The sequence below is a fragment of the Vipera ursinii genome, assembly GCF_947247035.1.
Source record: "Vipera ursinii genome assembly, chromosome: Z".
NCBI lineage: Eukaryota > Metazoa > Chordata > Lepidosauria > Squamata > Viperidae > Vipera > Vipera ursinii.
In genome coordinates, this window is record NC_139517.1 from 28,790,914 (window position 1) to 28,816,344 (window position 25,431).

Genomic DNA, 25,431 nt, shown 5'->3' on the forward strand with positions numbered 1-25,431 from the left:
TATTGTTTTCAGTGTTAATTCTGAGGTACCACACTGCCGAACACACTAGTCCAAGACCACATTTAAAACAAGGTCAGTTTAGGGACTGTGTGGATCTCTAAGTGGATGCTGTTCCAGAGGGAAGGCACTGCACAAGAGAAGATCCTCTTCCTGTAGTCTTTCAGATGACTTTGTTTAATTAATGGGGTGCAAAGCATGGCGGTTCTGTCCAACTGTACAGGATGGGTGGAAATGATAGAAGGCAGCTGTCCATCAAACAGGCAGATCCCACACCATGAAGAACTTTGTAGATGATAACTGCGATCCTGAATTGTATCCAGAAGACAGATGCTAACCAGTGAAGCTGACAAAATGGAAGTATGTTATGGCATGCCCATATTTCCCTTCATTGATGCATTTGGCACTGACTGCAGCTTCTGAGTGGTTTTGTAGAGTGGATGGCAATAGTTCACATATTTGAGTGACTGTCAGGACACAAATTACTGAAGAGGCTCAGTTAAATGCTTCATAATACTATGGTTATGCTGTATTTAATACTGTCTTTTCTGAACTTGAGCCTTCATTGGACTATATCTATCGTTGCTGTATCCTGGCTGTGGTGCCTGGAGTGATAGGCTTTGTAATCCAATGGTTTCTGGAATTTGGAAAGGGTGAAGTAAACCCCAAAAGTGTGTTTTCTAAAAGGCAACTGAACTTTCTTGTTTTTTTTTTCCTTTGAAAACATTTCACTTCTCATCCAAGAAGTTTCTTCATTTTCTGGAACTGAAGAAGCTTGTTGGATGGGAAGCGAAATGTTTTCAAAGAAAGAAACCAAGAAAGTCCAATTGCTTTGGGAAAAAGCACTAATCATGATCAGGATGATTGCTAATCTCCATTGATATTCCGCTGAAGCACACCTCCATCACATTTCACATATCAACAGGTGGAAACCTCTGCCTCTAACTCTAAACCAGAAACCCCACATAGCAATTCATTTTTTCCCCGAGTGCATATGAGAAAGAGACAGACAGTAAGTGAAGAGCTTCCGTGGACTGGAAAGTGAGAAGCCAGCTAGCCAGCCAAACACTTGCAAAGGCTGAGAAACAGCACCGAGGATTCGGCTTGGCTGGCTGGTTTTCCTTATCCAGCACAGGGAAACTCTTTAGTTGCTCTCTGTCTCTTTCTCATAGAGAAGAGGAGTGGCTGACGGGGAGAAGTCATAAATACACCCCAGATGAGCAGAGAGGGCAGACTAAGTCACCAAGCGGAGGGAACATTGAACGTAATTAAGCACCGGCCTCAGCACCGTCTATCCGTTAAATGAACGCTGATGTCCCAGAAATTTGGAGATCAGACTGTTTTTTGCTGAAGAGGTTTAATCTGTGGATGAAGAAATGAACTTGCATCCCAGTGTTGCTAGATCCACGGAACTTCATTTTGGATTTACATACTGAAAATACTTTCCCTTCCTTCAAGAAAGCATCAAACTGGACAATAAAATTTTTTCTCCCTTCTTTGGATGGCACCAGCATTCTGAGAAGGATGCAGGAATTGACCCTCTTAAGCAGCTTCCTGAGAGCTGCTTTGTGTTTCTCCTTTCTGAATGTGGTCTGTGCTTTGGTAAGCGTCTTTTCTCTCCCTTCCTCTCGTGTTGCAAGCAATAGGCAGAGACGATGGGGCTGTTTAGCATAACAGGCAGAATAGATTCCACTGAAATCCCTCTTCTTTGGGAAGAAGTCCTGTCATCTGGATTCAACTTTATTTGAGGATTATACTCCCATTTATTTCAGGGGAACTTATATGTTGCTAATTGATTTTGCCCGTTATATTACTCTGGAGAATCAGCAGGTTATTTGAATTAAACGCCTGAAGACTTGGCAAATAATTCCCTTCCCTTGGTTGGATAAATTGTTTTCTTTTGCCTTCCTCCAGAATTTTCACACAGATTTAGTGAAATGGACCGGCTATATAGAAAACATGAGTTCACTTTTGGGAGTATAGTCAGTGGAGATTTTACTTTTGCAATCATCCTGCCTCAGTTAAGAAATGTTTCAGGGAATCCAGCTCAGTATTCCCCAATTTGAGGTTCTCCAACTATTATGGGACATTAACTCCCATCACCCAGCTAGTGGGGTTAGTGTCTGGGAAAGATGAAAATTGTATTCCCAAATCAGCTAAATGGTGCTCTTTTGAGCAGCACAAATCAACACAATGTTGCTTTTCATAATAGCTCTTCTGTGCCTCCCTCCATCTTTTCTAATATTTATTTTCTTATACCACTAAATCCATTATGGAGGATTATGGAAAATCTTTCCATGTGTGTCATCCCAACCATGGTCATGATTATTTTAGTCCAGGCTGTCTGTGCTGTTTTATTAATTGTTTCTATTATTTTCCAAAATGTTGCATCTGCTGGAATCGGCAACCACAGCAAACAAAGAAGTAACCACCATAGTTTGTAAACCATAGTTATGACTGTATGAATTAATCCGGTCCATTCTAGTCTGTTCAATAAAGCACATTTAAATAAGCTAATGTGATGTGACATAACATGATATCTATCTAGCTACTGGGTGTTTTACAGTGTGGCTAAGTCATAATGTTCTTTGCTTACTGTGTTGTGTAACACAGTAATTTGTACTTTAAAAACCAAAGCTTAGGCTTGCTAATTTAAATGAACCAATAATAGAGGATGATTAACAAATTCTGGCTTATTCATATATAAACATCATCAGGAAACAAGGGACATTGTTTTAAATGAATAATTAAATAGCAGATCCCATTCTTTTATCCTCCAAACAAGGCTCTAAAAATTAATTTGCAATTAATAATTTCTGTTGGTATGGTTTGTATGGTTTTCTGAGTCTGCTACTTGCATATTGTGCATATTTGGAAATTTTCAGAACTATTGTATGAACTACATCTATGCTGCCACAGTTTGCATTATCAGAAAGATTTTATTGTTGTATGAAAATGATACTTTGTGCTCCCTGAGGCAAAAATATATGACTAGATGAGGACTAGGAAGTTCCAAATTTAAATCTTTGCCCTGCCATGCTCTACATTCAGATTCATAGATTTTGGACTTTTTAGTCATAGTTTGTTCTGTAAATTGCAAGAAATTTATATGATATAATCAGCCCAAATTTTAAAAATCACTTTGTTTATTAGAGACACCATTGGCCATAGTTGTTGAAAACTGTTGACATAGTTTCCTATCATTTTTGAGATACTCAGATAATGTAATGCACTGTAAGTCCTAATAAAAACCTAACAGTGTTTTTTTAAAGAATACCTCCCAATGCCCCCTTGAAACCAGAAAATCCTAATTTTACCCCATTGCATCCATACACAGCTGACCCCCACATTGAAAAGTGTCCACCTCTTAAGTGCTGTATGACTCTAATCATCTAGTAAATTAATGACTTTGATTCTATCATGATACCTCAGTATAATATAGCACACAAAATTGTTGTGAGGAATCAGTTTGGAGGAAGGGGTACAACCTGTAGGGAGATACCCCCTTTTTAAGTGTATGGTGAAATTCTCTCTTATTTTTCGCACTCTATATAATTTGGGGATTCTTATTAAAAAATAACCGTCACGAATAGGAGTTTTCTATCAAGGTTATTTTCCAAGATGCATCTAATCCATATTTAGTTGTATAATTTAGGATTTGTTTTATGTAGGAATTTAGTTGAGCCTGCCTAATGAACTGATAGCCTATCCAGTGCAAGACCGTACACATGGACAGGATACACTTCCAAGAATTCCTCTTCTTGGAATTCTAGAGATCATAAAAAGCCATCAGAACAGCTGGGTGACAGCAAAATTAGATCTGGCATGTGCGTGGCTACTCAGAAAATTCCTGAATGTAAGGATGGGAAAATGAAAAGGTTCCTAAAAGAAGACAATCTTCAAGGGATATAACCTTGGAGTTATCAACGTGAATGCAAGGAGACTACAGTTCACTTGATTTTCAAATCTAAATGTGTATGTATTGCAATACCACATTTACATAATCTTGTGAAGAAACCTATATGGCTATATCCATGAAGTTGTCAGGAGTTAAGCCTGACCGGAGAGACATCGAGCAGTTACCACTACTAGCTACTTCTAACTTTCCTGCATAAATCTGCCCACTTTTATTTATACAATGACCTAAATCAATGGCCATTATTTGGTTGGTTGAGTACATCTGATTACACTGATTTCCAATAAATAATGAAATTAAAATCCATGTGCACCATCTTTAGTTTCTTGGATAAAATTATTAAAATAAATATATTTTCTATATTTCTATATGTATGTTCATCCTGCTGCCTAGCTCTCCAGAACAGGCTTTGGTAGTAAATGCATTTCTCCAATCTTACATGTGTCAAAATCAAACAGTTTATTCAAGAATAAGGCCATACAATCTAAAAAGTAGGTGAATATAAATACACATATTTGTCAATTCTACAAGCAGTAAGTACAGTCATGGCCAAAATTGTTGGCACCCCAGAAATTTTTCCAGAAAATCAAGTATTTCTCACAGAAAAGTATTGCAGGAACACATGTTTTGCTATACACAGGTTTATTCCCTTTGTGTTTATTGGAACACAACAAAAAGGGAGGAAAAAAAGCAAATTGTACATAATGTCAAACAAAACTCCAAAAATGGGCCGGACAAAATTATTGGCACCCTTTCAAAATTGTGGGTAAAAAAGATTGTTTCAAGCATGTGATGCTCCTTTAAACTCACCTGGGGCAAGTAACAGGTGTGGGCAATATAAAAATCACACCTGAAAGCAGATAAAAAGGAGAGAAGTTCACTTAGTCTTTGCATTGTGTGTCTGTGTGTGCCACACTAAGCATGGACAACAGAAAGAGGAGAAGAGAACTGTCTGAGGACTTGAGAACCAAAAATGTGGACAAATACCAACAATCTCAAGGTTACAAGTCCATGTCCAGAGATCTAGATTTGCCTTTGTCCACAGTGCACAACATTATCAAGAAGTTTGCAACGCATGGCACTGTAGCGAATCTCCCTGGTCGTGGACAGAAGAGAAAAAATGATGAAAGGTTGCAACGCAGGATAGTCCGGATGGTGGATAAGCAGCCTCAAACAAGTTCCAAAGGAATGCAAGCTGTCCTGCAGGCTCAGGGAGCATCAGTGTCAGCGCAAACTATCCGTCGACATTTAAATGAAATGAAACGCTATAGCAGGAGACCCAGGAGGACCCCACTGCTGACACAGAGACATAAAAAGCAAGATTACAGTTTGCCAAAATGTACTTGAGTAAGCCAAAATCCTTCTGGGAAAACGTCTTGTGGACAGATGAGACCAAGATAGAGCTTTTTGGTAAAGCACATCATTCTACTGTTTACCAAAAACGAAATGAGGCCTACAAAGAAAAGAACACAGTACCTACAGTGAAATATGGTGGAGGTTCAATGATGTTTTGGGGTTGTTTTGCTGCCTCTGGCACTGGGTGCCTTGAATGTGTGCAAGGCATCATGAAATCTGAGGATTACCAAAGGATTTTGGGTCGCACTGTAGAGCCCAGTGTCAGAAAGCTGGGTTTGCGTCCGAGATCTTGGGGCTTCCAGCAGGACAATGACCCCAAACATACATGAAAAAGCACCCAGAAATGGATGGCAAGAAAGCGCTGGAGAGTTCTGAAGTGGCCAGCAATGAGTCCAGATCTGTATCCCATTGAACACCTGTGGAGAGATCTTAAAATTGCTGTTGGAAAAAGTTGCCCTTCCAATAAGAGAGACCTGGAGCAGTTTGCAAAGGAAGAGTGGTCCAAAATTCCTGGTGAGAGGTGTAAGAAGCTTATTGATGGTTATAGGAAGCGACTGATTTCAGTTATTTTTTCCAAAGGGTGTGCAACCAAATATTAAGTTAAGGGTGCCAATAATTTTGTCCGGCCCATTTTTGCAGTTTTGTTTGACATTATGTCCAATTTGCTTTTTTTCCTCCCTTTTTTGTTGTGTTCCAATACACACAAAGGGAATAAATCTGTGTATAGCAAAACATGTGTTCCTGCAATACTTTTCTGTGAGAAATACTTGATTTTCTGGAAAAATTTCTGGGGTGCCAACAATTTCGGCCATGACTGTATATATATATATAAGTCATAACATGGCATAAGAATGAAGTATAAAATATAAAAATACAAGGATAGAAGTATAATTGTAATTTAACAAAATGATATAAAATGCAAGAAAGTAAATGAATCACTCTCCAACCACACTAAGATGAATAGCATATAATGAAGCACAAAACTAGGAAACTTAGCTGGATACATTTGGGTTTTTATTAGATAAGAGGAGTGATAAATATTGTGAAAGTTATGTTCTCTGCCCCCAAAATGTCTTTGGAATGAGGTAGAGGAGAATCATCCTTGAGTCCCTGCAAGGGGAACAACAGAAGAGCATCTGCCTCTAAGCCATTACCTGAATTACAAATGCTGCTAGGCTCAGATTTAGCTGAAATCTTTCAGAAAAATGACTCATGTCAAACACAAGGCCCGGGGGCCAAATCTGGCCCACGAAGTGGTTTCATGTGGCCTGCGAAGCCATCCTGGAAACAGTGAGGGAACGGCCCCCACTGCCTTGGCCCTGGCCCAGAGACCCTCCTTCTGCCAGAGACCCTCAGATCTGTCCCACTCCTGCCCAGGCCCCCATAGGCACCCTTGATGCGAATGATGTAGAGCTGGCCATGCCCACCCAGTAGGCCATATGCACTCTAGCCACGCCCACCCAGTAGGCCACGCCCACCCTGGCCATACCCACCCAGCCTCCCCGAGGGCAACTGCAATGCTGATGCGGCCCTCAATGAAATTGAGTTTGACACTCCTGCATTATATGGATATACGGTAGAAGAATCTTTATACAAGCTGCAATGAGCTCACAATAAAAAGCTCATTGCCCTTCAAGACCACGAGGGGGCATTTCCTCTCTTAGGTTCACAATGGTAGTTTAAAGTTGCTTCTTTCCCTCCCCCCACCCCCGTGTTTTGTTCATCTTGCAATAAACTCTGCCACTTGCTTGATAGTTGACATAATTGACATCTGTGCCCTGAGAACTGTTATCATTTGGCTTGTCTCTCATTCACATATATACTTCAGCCATGTTATGAGCCACCACAGCAGTTGATGCTAGGATTTCCTAAATGCAAAGCATTTATTATCATTAAGTTTCCTGCTGTTTGAAAAAAATTAAAATCCAATCCACATAAGTGATATCCACAAAAATGATAAATAAACAAACAAGTATGTTGCAAGGATTTTATTTATTGATGTATTTGAAACTTACATTAATTACATTTGGGCTAATTTACAGGCATTATTAGTTCTTTGTTTACATTTGTCCCACAGGAAAAAGGGGTTGAGAGGGGGAGGAGAGGAAAGAATGAATAAAAGCAGTACCAGTTGTTAAAGTTACAATTCTTGCAAAAACTATCTAGGGTGATGGAATAGCTGCTGACTAAGGAATTAAAAGAGCAAAGTCCTGTAAAGCAGTATTTTTCAAATGTGGCAACTTTAAATTATGTGGAATTCAACTCCCAGAATTCCCCAGCCAGCATTATGGGAGCTGAAGCCCACACGTATTAATGTAGCCAAGTTTGAAAAATACTGCTCTAGAGGGACAAGAAAATAATCCTGGTACTTCTTTTCTTGAGAATTTCCAGAGGGTGGAGGAACGGTGTAACCACCCAACTCTGATCTCTAGTAGACTTGAATATAACACATACTTTTTCAGTTGCCTCAATTTCCCCTCTCTGTTTGCTCTGTTTGTCTCTGGATTGCTTGTTAACTTTAGTATGGAGTTATTAAAAGCGACACTGGACAAAAGGTGCCTTGTTCACTGGCTCAGGCTGCGATGCACCCCTGTGTAATCTGAGAGAGCAATTGGAGAATGACTGTGTGTTAAGAAGGTGAGAGGTATAAATTGACAGTGTAGGAATTACTGAGTCTGCAGCAGAAGAATTTCAGAAGCTAGCAGGGAATCTCTGACATCTCTGTCAACTGAGGGAGATCACTTTAAACATTATTTCTTCATCCATCCATCCATCCATCCATCCAGATGTCATAATTGCAATAAACACAGAATTTATAATATCATCATTACAGACTCCTTGATTTATGACCACAGAGCCCAAAGTTTCTGTTACTAAGCAAGACATTTGTTACATGAGCTTTACCCCATTTTATGACTTTCCTTGTCACAAATGTTAAGTGTATCATTGCAGTTGTTAAGTTAGTAAAATAGTGAATCTGGCTTCCTTACTGACTGACTCTGCTTGTCAGAAAGTCATAAAAGGTGACACTGCTGCCGTCATAAATATGAGTCAGCTGGCAAGCATCTGAATGTTGATCATAAGGTAAAGGTTCCCCCCGCACATGCGTGCTAGTGCTAGTCGTTTCCGACTCTAGGGGCCAGTGCTCATCTCCATTTCAAAGCTGAAGAGCAAGTGCTTGTCCAAGGACGTCTCCATGGCCATGTGGCCGGCATGACTAGACGCCAAAGACACACAGAACGCTGTTACCTTCCCACTGTAGTGGTCCCTATTTTTCTACTTGCATTTTTACATGCTTTTGAATTGCTAGGTTGGCAGAAACTGGGACGAGTAACAGGCGCTCACTCTGTTACGCAGCACTCGGGATTCGACCTGCCAAACTGCCGACCTTCTGATCGACAAGCTCAGCGTCCTAACCCACTGAGCCACCACGTCCCTTGTGTTGATCATATGACCATGTCAAAAATGGTCATAGATCACTTTTTCATTGCTGTTGTACCTTTGAACCATCACTAAACAAACTGTAGTAAGTTGAACACTGCCTGTACCATTGCTGCATTTTTATTTAATACATGCTTGTATTTTTATTTATTTATTTGTATCTCACCTTTATTGTTTTTACAAATAACTCAAGGTGGAGAAGGTGTCTAGCACACCTCCCTTTGATTTTCCTCAGAACAACCAGCCTGTGAGGAGAGTTGGGCTGAGAGGGACTGGCCTGAGGTCACACAGCTGGCTTTCCTGGATAAAGCAGCACTAGGACTCATGGTCTCCTTCTTACTAGCCAGGTGTCTTAACCATTGTTGCCGATGATCTTGAAGCAAGGTTCAGCCACTGTCCAGTCTTCTCCAACTCGGTGCCCTCCACAAGGGTTTGGGCTGCAGCTGGCTGGAATGCTGGGAACTGAAGCATCTGTGCACCTAGAGGGCAGGAGATTGGGAAAGAGCAGACTATGCTTGACCATGATTTGATGAACAAGTAACAAGTAGCTGGGTCTACACATCTTAGCTGTAAACCTTATTTTACAGATTGTGATGGAGGGAAATACACTAAGAAAACTAAAATGTAGCTTAGTAAGAACACGCAAACCCAGTGTATTTCAAAAAATGTATAATAATTAAAATGTTATCCCACACTCATCCAACCCACCCATCCCACCATGCAACTGTGGAACCCATAGATGTTATATTATATTGCATGGATGATTTCCAAGACATGAACCTGCTAATACCTCTCTCTCTGCTTTTGATTTTATAACATTTTGTTCATGTTCAATCTGAAAAGCGTGCCTTTTATTCCTAGTGCTAAACAGTCGGCAGCATTGTCCCTAATGAATCTCCTCATTAGCAGCTGGGGTTTCATCAGGGCCCTATTGCAGCTCCCCCATAAATACACCCCCTGCCCCAGCCCCCAGGGGCTATTGAAGATGAAATGGAAATCTCATTAATGGGAAAGTCTTTATCAAGATTTGCAATAGGGCCTAGGCGGATGAGCAACTTAATTGCAGCTGTTATCACAGGAGCCCACTTGAGTGAGCTCTAGTCCTGCCTTGCTTTATCTTACTTGAGCTCTCCCATTTCCTGACAGTTTTTCACAGGAAATGAGTCAGTCCTTGGCTAACACAATGCAATCTCACAGTTGTGCTCTGAATCTAGCTTTTCATGCATCTGATCCCACCAAAAAGCTTGGCTTCCCTGGACCATCCCTCATGGCTGATAATTCAGGGAGCATTTTTTATTAGCCATTCTCAGATTGCTTAAGCTGTTATGTATTTCTCTCAATTCAACCCTGTCCGTCCATCCATCCATTCATCCATCCATCCAATATCTATACTAATCTCTATTTCTTCAACCCAGATGCCTCCAGAATTGTTAGAGATCAGGTTCTCCAAAACTCAGCCAGCATGCTCCTGCAAGCAAGCCAGAAAAATAATAGATGGATCAATATAGCCATACTAATATCCATATCAATAGTCAATGATTTCTATTATTTGCTGCAGTTGTACAATGTAATCAAAAGAATTAATAGAACACAATCATGAGCAAAATTTTAATTTATATACAGATAGTCCTTGACTTACAATTCGTTTAGTGACCAAAGTGACTTTTGACCATTTTTCACACTTATGACCATTGCAGCACTCCCTTGGTCACATGAGCAAAATTCGAGCACCTGGCAACTGGCGTGTATTTATGATGGTTGCACTATTCTGGTGTCCTGTGATCACCATTTGTAACCTCCTCAGATGGCTTCCAACAAAGTCAGTGGAGGAAGCCAGATTCACTTTATGATCTCATGACTCACTTAACATTTGAAGTAATTGTATTAACAACTGTTAATTTCTGAAAGATCAGGAGTAAAGTGAACTATTGGATCAAACATGATTTTGTTATGATTTTAAGCAGTGGAGACTACAGGCATTGCAAAATGTACCCCTGAATTATATAGGCACAATCATGTTCAGAATGTCAGTGAACCATCCAGAAAATGGAGGGGGGTTCATGTATGCAGTGTGGTTTTTCTTGCCAGTGATCTAGAATGCAATGATATTTTTTAAATTCAGAAGGTGTAAAAGAGATGCAGAACTTATGTATTGGGGACCTAGTCAATGAGAAAAAACTCCTGGAAGCTGGATAGTGTACAGCAGAATTTCCCCTTTTCACTTCCCTTAGAAGTATCATCTTCAGCTGGTTCTATCTGCAGTCTTCGGACTCCTTGGATGCCAACCCATTTTCTCTATCCCATTTCATCTTCACTTTGGACTAAATATCCAAAATACAGTGATGAATGAGTGAATGAATGAAGACTGATCACTATTTAGGATTTAATTTTGTACCTCTCTCTCTCTCTCTCTCTCTCTCTCTCTCTCTCTCACACACACACACACACACACACTTTGTGTATGTGTGTGTGTGTGTGTATGTGTATGTATATATATATATATATATATATGTGTGTGTGTGTGTGTGTGTGTGTGTGTGTGTGTAAATTACTAACAAAGAATTAAAGGGAAACTGAGATGCATTTCTGACTCCTTAGTCGTCATCAGTCAGCTATACCCTTCTGAGATTCGAACCTGGGCTGATTGCATATGAGGCAGTGTTATTTGCCTCTAAGCCACAAGGTCTCTCTCGCTCTGTTAGCTTTTTTTTTTCCTGCAAGGGAAGATATGTTTCAAATGTTAACTATTTAGATTACCTTGCTAGGCCCCAAACATGGGGCAAATCTTTATTTCCTGTTTTCAGCCTATCTTGAAGGCTATCGAACAGGCAGTAGTCACACCGGACAATTCATATATTTGTGTAAATTACTAACAAAGAATTAAAGGGAAACTGAGATGCATTTCTGACTCCTTAGTCGTCATCAGTCAGCTATATATATATATCCTATAACAATTATTGTATTATATTTGGTGTAGATTTGATAACTGATGAGGTACAATATTCTCAGAACGTGCAGAGCAGACTTAATCACCCTATTTTGTTTTAGAAATAAAACTCAAATAAGTTGTATTTCTCTTTCCAAGGATTAGTTTGGTGGAATGATATTTCATGAACCTAGTTTTGGGAAAGAAGGAGCCAGATGCAAATAAATGGAGCAGGCTCCTGTGTCTTATATCTCCCTCCTTACATTTTGGCAGGTGGACACTGATGATGTTCTAACCAAAGAAGAACAGATTTATTTGCTGAATGAAGCAAAATCAATATGTCACAATCAGATGAATGGTCAGAAGGAGAAAATCCAAGGTATCAGTTTTGGTTTTATATTGTTATAAAAACATTGGCTGTATGTTCTAATGGAAATCCAATATTTGCTGCCATTATGGGAAAACTATGGATGGATGCCAGCTGTGCTCCAAATTCTATTCGGACCATTCTACCTTGCTGATAATCCTTAATTTACAACTATTTGAAGTTTATGGTGGATCTCCTTGGGGACACTTAAAACCCAGTTCCGATAGCCACCCTCCCCTCCAAGGTCATAAGTCCGCATTTTCTTCTGGATTTTGGCAAAACTGGATCATAGTGAACCATTGCTTTGCTTAATGACATTGCAAAAAAAAGTCATAAAATTAGGCCAGGTTCACTTAACAATCACACCACTTAAGAGTTCTAGTCCCAATTGTGATCATAAGTCAAGGACTACCTGTAACTCTTCAAGAACTATAATGCAACCGTCTAGCCAATTTAAGCATAGTGCTAAAATAAGAGACATATTGGCTATTGTCTGCATCATTTTAAAATCTCTTTTTACCCCTGTGTTCATGATTGTTCCTTTCTTTCCTACATCTCTTTCCCTTGACTTGTGAAACAATAACCTTGTTAGATGGTCATTGTTTACCTGAATGGGATGGAATCATTTGCTGGCCAGCAAGTCTCCCAGATAAAAAAGTGGCAGTTCTTTGTCCAGACTATATCTATGACTTCAACCATCATGGTAAGTTTGTTGTCACAGTTTCCCCACAAAAGTCTAAGATCTTTTGGCTATTTGAGGATTTTAACTGCATCTTTAAATTCAGCATCTAATTTTTTTTAAAAGTGGGTCTTACCCTGAAATTATAGAAGGCAGGAAATAAGATTTTGAATATTTTCCTGTTATGGTCCTAAAGAAAACAGCATCCCCTCAGGGTGTTTTTTGAACAATCATTTACATAGGATACCGTTTTATTTTTTAATGCAAAGAGAATGTGATACTATGGGCTAGGAGTGAGGAGACCCAGCTTCAGGTCCATCTTGTTGGAAGTTCACTGAATGGTTTGGGGTCAGCCCAACTCGTACGGTTGTTACTATGGAGAGAACTTAGAGAAATATAAATACATAATGCTATTATGAGCATTATAAAAAGACAAGACTATAAAGCTAATAAATTATTCTGGTTGCCTTCAAATACTGGAAGAAATTCGATCTATCCAACAGAGTCAAAAAGTTAAGGTGGCATTAATATCATGTAACCAGATCCCTGCCTTTCTTTAGATGACACACGTAAAAAGGGTCAGCCATCTTTACATACACACTCCTATGGCTGTTCTACATCAGTCCCCAAATGATGAAGTTAGATATGTCAGACTTCAGCTCCCATCATCCTCTAGCTAGCATAAGCTTGTGAGTCAAACATATCTATAAGGTATCTGACTGAAGCAAGGACAACATTCTTTGTTGTCTTTGCTGAAGATATATGGCACTTTCTTTTTTTACCACAGAGCAAAAGGAGTGTCAAACATATGAACGTAACTTAGACAAGATGTTGTGTTGTTTACAGAGAAGAGCAAAATGGTGCTCTTCCTTTCCATACAAGAAGTCAAGTGGATTGGAAAGTGAACTGTGCCTCTGTGCTGGGAATGAGGCAGCTTTCCTCACTATTCCTTGACTCAGATTTGGGAACATTATTGGGTTTATCATTCTTTCATATAATGGAACTAAGGGGCAGCACTTTGGCTAATGTCAACAGACAAAGCAGTGATGGAACTTCTAGAAGTTGAATAACAGATCATCAGGAAATCCCAGATTTTTGAGATAAAGAAATCTTTATCTAGCAAAACATTTCCATTTTGTTTCTAGGTGAGCCACATCGATATATCCACTGAGTCCCAAACAATTAATATTTACCTTTTATATTCATAAAAATGGACCACTGGCAAGCCTTAGTTGAACCTCCCACTTTAACTGGTTTGAAGGTTCTTTTGCAGGAGTATTTGTAGATTATAGTAGAAAAAGTTGGAATAGTGGTGCTGACAGGGCAGTCAAATTTTGCTTGTCTTTTGTGTGCGTTGTGACAACATATAGACAATAGAGGAGCTTTGCTCATACCAGCATAGCTACCATCTTGACTGTTTGTATTATCCTCTGCAGACAATCCTTTTTCCCATATCTTTTTCCTCTTGTTCTTTATTTCAGGTCATGCCTACAGATATTGCAATGATGATGGAAACTGGCAATTGGTCCCTAATATGAACAAGACCTGGGCCAATTACACAGAATGTGTCCTCTTCTTTGCCCCGGACCGGCAGGACCAAGAAAAGGTAAATGTTTGCAATTCTTTTTTTTGCAACAGAGGGAGGAGGCACAGCAGAAACCATGAAAGGAGATATTGGAGTTTTATGAGACCAGGCGTACTCCTTTATGCTTTCGGCCAGGCAAGATAAATCCAAGCAATTATTCAAGGAGGGAGGGAACTTGGCAGTGATCATGCAACACACATTAAATTATAAACCATGGTTTGCTTCCTAGCCATGTCAGTCAGATTCACACAGTCTACCAACTACTTTACACATTGGTGGACACTTTAGGAGTTTTGGGATTATGTTACGAACACTCTCCTGGAACAGCTTCTTGTGTTTAGATTATTTACTTCTTCTGTCAATTTTCTGGGTTTATGGGTATAAGTTTAAACAGAGCATGGTACTGCAGTCTCTTATCATTTTTTAGAAAAAGGCATCCTGGTCCTAATTAGGGCCTAAAATCAAACTTGGAAATAAAGATAATGTTCCATTTTAGTTTTTTAAATGAAAAATCAACATTGTTTTATATCAGGTCAGGCATGGAACTTGGCTGACATCAAGATTGGCATTGCCAGGCAGGCTGGCACCCATCACTACCATATTAGTCATTTGGAACTTACTATCCAGTATAATCTTATCCCACTCAATTAGGCAGGCCACAAATCGCTTAAAGAACGATTATATGTTTTTGTTACACTAAGATCACACTGGGTGTGGGGGGGTTATTCCTCTTTACACAATGCTTCAGACAAAAATAAAGAATAGTGGGAGGAGCTAAAAGTTCTCCCAGTCTTATTTTTACATAACATTTTTACATATGAAGCCTAACATTAAATCTCTAACACAGGGGAAACAATTGCACTTTTATGACTTTGGGGCATTGTCTCCCCTTCTGCTATAACATGGCAACATGCCTATGGACTTCCTTGCAAGGTGCCCTCCAAATTCCTTGCCAGCCTGACTTTTCCCAATAGCAAGCATTTACATTAGTGTAGCAAAATATATATGTTAAATGGGTAACAAATCAACAATCAATTGAATTCTAAGAATTCTTATCCTGCATGGTTATGCCTGGTTGGATATTTCAGAGTAACATCTTCCAACCAGCAAGTTGACAGCATCTTTATTCTCATTGGTCTAGTTACCAGATTTTTAGATCCAAAAATAAAATAGAAATAAAAAAAACCACATTCTTTTAAGAGTTAAGTACTTTATATTAAAAAAAAATCCAGGCAGAAAGCTGTGCAAACTGAATCTTAACAATTCAGCAATAAACCCAACCAAATTTTGTTAACAGAAATCTCATGCTTAAGTAATATTTTCTATAGATCTTTCTTCTCTAGAAAGAGATCTAATCAGTCACAAGTCCCTACTGATAAAGGCTTTAATTGTTTATGTTCACATGGCAAACATTTTCTAAACAGGCATTATCACTGATAGATTGAAATCTAATAACGTGTGAAAATGACTTTTACTAGGGATCCCCTCTGCACTATGGTTTCCTTTATATTTTTTGTAGAACTGAAAAAAGACTGTTTTGTTTAATGCCCACTTATTTTAGAAAAGAGCTTTTGATCAATTAAGTTACAGCATCTTGTCCTCTTTGTTGACTTGAAAGGTTAAGCACAATAAGATCCAATTATTATTTTGCTGAAAATTCTTGAGGAACTTTCTTGATAACTCGACTGGGAAATCTTTAAAAAATGCAGCAAGAGATGGCACTAGTAATAAAACTTCTATATTATTGCCATGATACTTGTGTGACTACATTACTGGAATCTCTGTGAGTGACTATAAACTGCCTTCAGCATTTACCACTGACCTGATTTGTTGGATCTTCAATATATATTATTCCATTCTGCTGTTTCTGCTGAAATGAAACACTTTTTTTGATACCAAGTTAGCATAGTGATCTTAAAGATGCAAAATTATTCAGATATATTTATGTTTTCTTTTTTCTAGGAGGTGTTTGACCGTTTGCACATCATCTATACAGTTGGCTATTCTGTCTCCTTGGCCTCCCTTGTGGTTGCTATGTGTATCCTTTGCTTCTTCAAGTAAGGAGAAAGGCCTATTCTATATTCCTATCACTGTTGCCTGATTAAAACATTGGCTTTTTCACTATTGTAAACCAATTTACTCAATGAATTAGGACCAAAACTCAGATGCAAGTCCCCTCTGGGCATTGAAGTAGAGAAATCTTGGGACTCTCTCAGTTGAACTGAATGGGTATTTCTCAAACTTGACAACTTGAAGATTTGTGGACTTCAGCTCCCAGATTTCTCCAAGCAGCATGGCTGGCTGGGGAATTCTGGGAATTGAAATCCATACATCTTCAGGTTGCCAAGGTTGAAAAATATCGAATATAGAAGGTAAAATGGGAGCGATGTTACATCACATATGTATGTGGAAGGACTAGATTAAAAATGTAACTAATGGGTAAATTAAAGCCTGCCTGTGTGTTGTGTATTAAAGGCGCCTTCACTGCAATCGGAACTATATCCATCTCCACCTTTTTGCCTCTTTCATCTGCCGAGCTGGGAGCATCTTTGTGAAAGATATAGTTTTATATTCTACCTCCCGACCAGAAGGACTGGTGAAAGGACAAGACCATGATTGGGATGCCGAAGAGCTGACTTTCACTCTGGGACTCAGAACCCAATTGGTAAATTCCATGAGTAGAGAATTCCTTGGTGACCTCTTCCCACAGTGACCTGACATTGTTTCAAGTAAATTTGCTTTGATCCTGTTTGCTAAATAAACCACAGCAGTTGGGGGTCAAAAGAAGCGTGTTCAGCTGCATCCCTGAAGCTCTGAGAGTGGGGATTGTTTTCAAAGAATGGTTCCTGGTGCCTATTCACCAGCAACCATTCTAGTAACTAGTTAAGTTACATTCCTCATGGTATAGTTTAAAAGGACAAGTCCTCATAGGTTCCATTATTCATAAAGGCAGAAAAACAACAGTAACGTGTTTCAAGCAATGTCCCCAGGTTGCACAATGAGTCCAACAAGTATGGAGTTATTGCTACTGATACCAGTAAGCAGTAAATTCAAAGTAGCACCATTAATATGGTATACAAAACATGACAACTCATAGTACAGGTAGTCCTTAACTTACAACCGCGACTGAGTCCAAAATTTCTGTTCCTGAGACATTTGTTAAGTTAATTTTGCCCCATGTTACGACCTTTCTTAACGTAGTTATTTAGTGAATAACTGCAGTTGTTAAGTGAATCTGGCTTCCTCATTACTTTGCCTGTCAAAAGGTTGCAAAAGGTGATCACATGACCCTGGGACACTGCAACCATCATAAATACGTGCCAGTTGCCAAGCATCCGAATTTTGATCACATGACCATGAGGATTCTGAAGTGGTTGTAGGTGTGAAAAATGTTCACAGATCACTTTTTTCCACGCCGTTGTAACTTTGAATGGTCACTAAGTGAACTGTTGTAAGTTGAGGACTACCTGTGTTTGTCAGAAAACCTTAACAGAAACTCTGCATTCAATACGGCAAACGCTTGGAGTAAAACGGAAAAAGACATTAGACACTTTGCATGAACTTCTTGACAGCTGCCTGACACTGAAGACAAAATGTTAGAGGAAGTAGACTTTGATCCAGTAAAAGAGTTTTAGAGTTTAAATAACTTGCACTGCATCTATATGAACAGACAGGATTCCAGGGAACTCAAGTATCACGAGCTGAAAGCAGCTACAAATTCTTAGCTGTTGCAGATGAGCTATTTTCTTTCTCCATTCCTCCAGGCAGGTTGCAAAGTAGCCGTGACGGTCTTTCTGTATTTCCTGGCTACCAACCACTATTGGATCTTGGTGGAAGGCCTCTACCTCCACAGCTTAATCTTCATGGCTTTTCTGTCCAACCAAAGCTACTTGTGGGCCCTCACCCTCATTGGATGGGGTAAGAACAGTCCAGTTCACAGGTTATCCTCTGCCGTTATCCTTAGCTTATCTAGGATTCTGCAAGTTGGATTAGCAGCTTAATGTAGAGACACTGGAGGGTGTGGGTTTACCCCCACCCGCAACCTAAAAGGCTTTTAAACTCTTGTAATTTCGGCAGCAGCAGGGAGAATCGGAAAAGCCAAAATGGCATTCACCACTGTGCAGTTGAAAGCACAACTCCTTTTGCATGGGTTAAAAGAGGTGAGGCTCTGATCCGAAGGTCATCATCATTATCTTATTTTTGAACCCTCCCCACAGGATGTCCCTGATTACTTCAGTTGTGCTCTTGATTTCCCAACTTTTTCTCTCAACTATGCCCCATGATAGAGAATGACGGGATAGGCATGGTGTTATTCTCTTATTCTGTTTTTCCCCTGGTGTCTTGTTAAGATATCACCGGAAACCCAGATATCTTTCTGCTTGCTTTTCTTTTCCTTCTTCCTTTGAGGGTCACCCGCTGTCTTTGTATCCATCTGGGCCGGTGTAAGAGCATCTCTGGCAGATACACAGTAGGTAGCTTCTACTTTGCTTACCTCTTACCCTGAAAGATTAAAAGCAAATGGGCACTGCACTATCCTCACCACAGTGGCAGGGAGGGAATAGGGCAGTGATGGCAAACCTTTTTAGAGAACGAGTGCCCAAACTGCAACCCAAAATCCACTTATTTATTGCCGGGTGGGCGTGGCTGACTGGGTGGACATGGCCGGGGTGGGCATGGCCACCTTGATGATGCTTCTGGGGAGGGACACCTGTGGGGGCCAGGCAGGGTTGGGGGATATCCAGGGGGTTTCTGGTGCTAGGGTGGTGAGCTGGAGGCTCATCCTGTGAGGTGAGACAAGGCAGGGCGGGGGTGCCAATTGCCGCAGGGCAAGGCGTCAGCCCCTGCACACAGAGGCCAGCGAGCACATGGGGGCAGATGCTGTCTGTCAGCAGCCACAGCCTGCCAGCTGTCCTGCATCATGGCAAACTCACCACAGAGCCCCATCGGCGTGGACAGAGATGGCCCCAGGATGGCCAGAAAGAAGCCTTTGCCCAGCCTGGCCCCATCCGCTAGATGGCTCTGACGGGGGTGGCAGCTGCTGCTGCTCCGACTGGCCAACCATGCAGGAATGATGGAGGAGGTGGTGGGGCAACCAGGGGTCTATAGCCGCCTCGGCTGCTCACTGGCAGCCCAATGAAGAAGTGGATCTCATGCACCGGCTGCCCCTCCACCTCCTTCTGCTTCCCTGGGCAGCCAGTGTGCAAGATCCGTTGCCTCATCGGACTGCTGAGGTGGGGCCAGCTATGGCCAGTGAGCATTCAGCCGCCTCTCCTCCACCTCCTGCTTCCTATGTGGTTGGCCGGTCAAGGAGCTCAGAGCAGCAGGAGTTGCTGCTGCTCCCATCAGAGCCACTGTGTAGACAGGGCCCACACTGGGTGAGAACTCCTTTCCAGCCATCCCGGGGCTGTCTCCACCCATGCCAATGAAGCTGCACTGCAGAAGGGAGATGGCGGCTCTGATTCTCCTCTGCCTTCCACACACACACCCAGCCCTCTGCCCAGTGCTCCTTCTATACAATCCTACATGAACACAGTGTGGATGAGAGGATCAGCCGGTGGGGGGGGTGCAGCTTTCCTCCGTGGAGGCGTCCCGGCTCTCCCAACCCCCCCTAGCCAGACCCCCTCACCTTCCCCTAGCCAGGACCTGATGACCCCCCACTCTCCTGCACCCATCCTGGCCAACCCCCAACCAGCAGCCCAGCCCAATCAAGACAGAGGGAAGGTGAGGCAGAGAACTGGCTGTCAAATGATTTGAAACCCACCACTGGTTGCTTCCAAAGGCCACTCACTCACTCTCCCACCAAAACCTGTTCCTTTTATAGGTTTCCCTCGTCCCACCCAGCTCTCGTAGCTGTTCCCAGACTCCACATGCATGGAGAGCGGGAGAGGAGCAGCCTGGCCCTGCGTCCCTCTGTCTGTGGCAATAGCACACTTGCCATAGGTTCGCCACCACGGGTCTAGGGAGTAGAGATTAAATCTCCAAATCTCAAATATACTCAAGGAATGCATCCCAGTCATTTTCCTTAGAACCCACCAGGTTTTCTGCCACTCTCATTTTTTTACACACACATATAGACTTGTGTAGATGGATGACATTTATAATTGCCATCAATGCTGGAAAACGTCTTCCAGGATCGTTTCTTTTAAATCTCTGAAGAAGACTGTGAGCTTTCCTAAAAAGTAAACTCAGTGGGTATTTCAAAAAGTCTACCTGACCAGAAAAAGAAGAGAAAGAAGGGTGGATACTAAAAAACTTTTTCTGTGATTCTGGAGGAGTTGGGAGAGAGGGTACATCATATCCTGATTAAATTGATTCTATGGAACTGATAGCAGCCATTGAGCGCAACAACCTAAAACAGAATTTTGAAATCCTGAAGGTGCCCACCAGCTTTGAGTACCTGGGCCCAGTGGTGGGATTCAACCAGTTCGCACCAGTTCAGCAGAACCGGTAGCTAATTGTTTGTTGCCCAAGCCCAGAATGGACTTCCGGAAGTGGCATCCACACAGAGAACTGGTTGGGAATGAATTTAATGGAACCCTATGAATTCTCCACCTGCCTGGTTATCCTAGGTTGGACTTTGGGGAGTGAAATTTTACAAACAAGTGGAGGGTGACAAGTTGAGGACAGCTACTTTATCCTCATTAAGACTAGGTGGTTGAGTTTAATATCTAAAAGTAGAAGACAAATAGAATAGAAATGAACAGTTCTTTAAAAGGCAAAACCTGTACCAACAGTATCTTAAATGTCTTTTTGATCCACATTTGATCCATATTTACTTTGCTAGGCATCAGTTCATAGGTTATAGGGTCATATTGGCTAGGAATATGGGAATTCTGATAACAGACCAGATAAAAGAAGCTCAGATATTAAACTAGTACAGCCCAGCTATAGTAACCATACAAGATATTAGGGCAGAAACTGTCCTAAAACTTCAGAATTCTCTTACATAAATCTGTCATGGAATCATACTAGATACATTTAGTGAATTTACTTTGTCCCAGTCTCTGGGAGAACTTTTAACTCTAAATTAATCTAAACATTATAAACTAATCAATGCAAAGTATAATACGTAAGAAATCCTTATTTAGCAGCTACGGTTGGGACTGGCAATTTGGTTATTAAGTAAAGTTGTGTAACTGTGGCTGTGTTTGTAGTCTTACTTCAGCTCTTCTTTGCTTTACAGACCTGCAAAGGTCATTAAAATGATAACTGGTAGTAAAATTATTTTTTCCATTATTGTTGTAACAGCAAATGGTCATTAAATGAAACAGTCATTAACTGAAATCTACCTGTATTAAGAACCTGGAACAAACATTCCAAAATCCAGAAATTCAAAAATGACCCAGTAATGTGATCAATATGCTGCATCACAAAATACCAAACAGTTTATTCCCGAAATTGTGTTTCAAAAGTGCCAGAGAAGGGATATCCTATAGCTAGACTTTTATGGCTGAATGCAAGCTCTTTTTGTCAGATGCTGGGACCTCAGTGCTGGAAACATGAAATGGATCTACCAGGTCCCAATCTTAGCAGCGATCATGGTAAGAAGGGCAAAGAATGGCTGGGAATTTGGTAATACATATTTCCTGTGTCTGAATTACTACTCATATTTGTAAGGGTCTAAATTAGTTTTAAAATATCACATGGCATCTTTCACAAGTATTACTTACTCTTAACTTTTAGAGCAGTCCATCAGATCTGCATTGTTTACTAAGAATTAGATCTTTCTGGAATTTTCTGTAGTCCTAATGCTCTTTGGGTTGTAAGCTGCAGTTGTATTTTTTAAGATGTAGAGTTGTTTATTTCATAATTGTTTGAGATGGGAGTTAAATAGCTATCAAAATATATTGCTATACCCTATACAGGTAGTCCCAACTTACGACCACAAGCAGGGCCGGAATTTCCATTGCTAAACAAGGCAACTGTTAAGTCGCACCTAATTTTCTAATTCTTTCTCTTTTTTTTGCCATAGGTGTTAAGTGCAGTTAAGTGCAGTTAAGTGAATCACTCAGTCAAACAAACCCAGTTTCCTCCCCCCCACCCTGACTTTGCTTGTTGGAAGCTAGTCAAGGAGATCGCAAATGGCATTCACATGACCCCTGTATGCTACAACCATTGTAAATACAGGCCAGAGGCCACACGCCAGAATTTGGATTAGGTGACTGTGGGGATGCTGCAATAGCTGTAGGTGCAAGGACCAGTTGTAAATCACTTTTTTAGTGTTGTTGTAACTTTGGTCACTAAATGATTTATAAGTCAAGGACGACTTGTGTCGAGGAATAAAGCAACTGCGTAATTCTACCACTGGCTCCATGTTTCTGTGTTGCCGGCAGGTGAACTTTTTTCTCTTCCTCAACATTGTGAGAGTACTGGCATCCAAATTATGGGAAACAAACACGGGGAAATTAGATCCACGACAACAGTACAGGTTTGTATTTGGGCACAGCCGAACTAGATTTTCTCTGTTATTTCTACAATTAACTATTATGTCAGTTCTCTTAATTGAGAATGTTAATATTAATCTTATTCTTCTGGAATACAATGATCGCCTCCATTTTAAACTATATTTTCATCACCTTTGATTGCTTAACAGCAAAGAGAAAAAAATTTAAGATCCCAGCTTCTGTGAGGTCAAGATGGCTTATCTTAAATAGGAAGCTACTGGATCTCCACCAATTCTTGCAACTTCTTTCTTTTTTAAAAAGAAATCCCCTAAAAGACCAAGCACTATTAAACAGTCCTCAATTTATGCTAACCACGGTAGAATTGGATTTAGGGCAGGATTGGGTCATCTATGGACTGGATACAGCCATCCGCTTCTCATTTCTAGCTCCCAAAGTTATGTTAAGCTGGCAAAAGTGTACTTCTTAATAAAAACGCAAACATCAGACTGAATTACTGCAGGGAGAGTTTAAAGCATCCGTTTCTCCCCTTAATGACTCCCCAGCAAGAGTGCAAATTCCAGTCTCGCCCACTCTGGTAATCCTGTATAGGTCAACAGCAATGCTTTCCTGCAGTAGGGTAAGAAGTATTGTCTTGGCTTACTACTGTAATTGTTTCTTCAAGCTTCTAGTCCTTTTTAAGGGTCAATCTTTCATTAGTCATATTACCCATCAAGCCTTTTGTTTATTTTAAACAAACTTCAGCTTCTGGGAGTTGAAATCCACAATTCTTACAGTTGCCAAGGTTGAAACACTTTTCTGGAGAACCAGAGGGTGACATGATAGCATTAAAATACTCCCTCCATCCCATTACTTTCAGAAAACTATTGAAGTCAACGCTAGTCCTAATGCCCCTCTTTGGTGTCCATTATGTGGTGTTCATGGCTACGCCTTACACTGCCGTCTCCAGCACACTTTGGCAAATACAGATGCATTATGAAATGCTCTTCAATTCTTTACAGGTGAGTTTTTATGCTTATGAATCTTGCTTTTGAAACACTCTGTCCCAACTGGTTCTGACTTGTGGTTGTCTCTGTCTCTGGTTAGGGCTTCTTCGTGGCTCTGATTTACTGCTTTTGCAATGGTGAGGTAAGAACATGGATTTTTAAGGCTAAATCTACGTAGGCACTAACATGAACATGTGTATGAAATTGGCTTTTCTCTATGGCGTTTGCATGGATTTTCAAGTGCAGCCACCAATTTATTAACTCTACCATTTTATCTGGCTTAATAATACTGCTTTGCATGGAATATTGTATTTACATTTCCCAAATGGAGTTTTGCTAAAAGCCATACGTTTTGGCCCAGCATCCTCTTTTCTGATTGACTGGCTTATTGCATGTAATTTTTATTCCAACCCAATCATTAATCCTGAGCAGCTCACAATCCTAAAATGTAAAGGGTGAAAACCTTCAGAAAGACAATTTCAGTATAAACCTAAAACTAACCATGGACCAGAAAATAGAAAACTACTTATTCTCCAAAGAGGATGGTTTAATCTCCTTTTCTGAAGAATAACAGAAATGGGACCATTCTGGTACGTGTGTGTGTGTGTGTGTGTGTGTGTGTGTGTGTGTTGAGAGACTATGTCATAGGGCACTGAAAAAAGTCTGCTCTAGATCTCTAATTACTTCACATGCTAGGAGGGGAAGCTGATGTCTCACTCTAATCCAATAGATGACCTCTCTCAACAGTATTAGGTTAAACAACATGGAGAAAAATATTTTGTGTAACCCCTGTGGCATCCCACATAGGAGTAGCTGAGGATTTGACTTCTCACCTCCCCTCAACAATCTTTGTGGCTTGGCATCCTGGGGGGGGAGGGGAACCGGGTAGTAGGTAGTAGGCCATGGCCTGGGGGATTATAACTTGGAGTAAAAATATATAATGGTTTTTTTTCCATTACCCAATTCAAAATGTAAGGCTAACTTTTCAATTGGAAAAATAAGTACACATTTTGAGTTTTAAGAAAAGGTGAAGAATTGGGAAAAGTATGGGCACCTGATAGTTTGGGCCAAAGCTGCTTCTACCGCATATTCAAAGTTGAGAACAGACATGTGTTGAATTAGCCAAGCTGCATTCATTTGATGACCGGTCTCTATCTCTAGGTGCAGGCTGAAATTAAAAAAGCTTGGTTCCGGCGGAATTTGCTACTGGATCTAAAGCAGAAGACCCGTGTCACCAGCACAGGAGGGAGTTGTTATTATGGCGGCCTAGTATCCCACGCTACCAATAGCATCAGTCTAAGTATGGCCACCTGGGGACAGCTTCTGCAACAGCCGTAGCCATGCCTTTGGTTGTCAGAAATTGGCTATTGCAGTTAGCCAGCAGTGGTGCCACACTGCAATATTTTTCTGCTTCTTCTACTCTATATAACTGCTTGAGTCAGGAGATGATGCAGAAAGCCCCTGAGGAGATAATTAAGGCTTTGGTGGATTCTCCGGGCCTAGAAGAAAACCATTCCTGTTTGAAAAAAGATTTTGAGACCATGCTATAAAAATTAAAAGCATGTCCATAGTTAGCAAGTAAATTGATAGATTGAATACTGAGCTACTCACCATTGTGATAACTATAGTTAGCTAGTTTTCTATTGATATGAAAAGATTATTTATTTATGTTGTGTGCATATAATTTTATCATGGATCTAGAGGACTGCTCAGGGAGATAGGTAATGTCTAACAAAATTGCACCTATAAAGCACATGCCATTTATTTTCAAACATT

General features: G+C 40.6%; 1 protein-coding gene across 1 annotated transcript; it reads left to right on the forward strand.

The window, feature by feature from the left end:
* Positions 1 to 1,521: 1,521 nt before the first annotated feature.
* Positions 1,522 to 25,205, forward strand: LOC310648719 (parathyroid hormone/parathyroid hormone-related peptide receptor-like; the record flags this gene model as incomplete). Its single annotated transcript, XM_083376734.1, is given in 14 exon segments — positions 1,522 to 1,599; positions 11,910 to 12,015; positions 12,596 to 12,706; positions 14,164 to 14,288; positions 16,230 to 16,324; positions 16,743 to 16,932; positions 18,032 to 18,185; positions 18,675 to 18,735; positions 21,742 to 21,808; positions 22,601 to 22,695; positions 23,529 to 23,670; positions 23,756 to 23,797; positions 24,817 to 24,970; positions 24,973 to 25,205. Coding segments are annotated over 14 exon segments (1,653 nt in total).
* Positions 25,206 to 25,431: the final 226 nt, after the last annotated feature.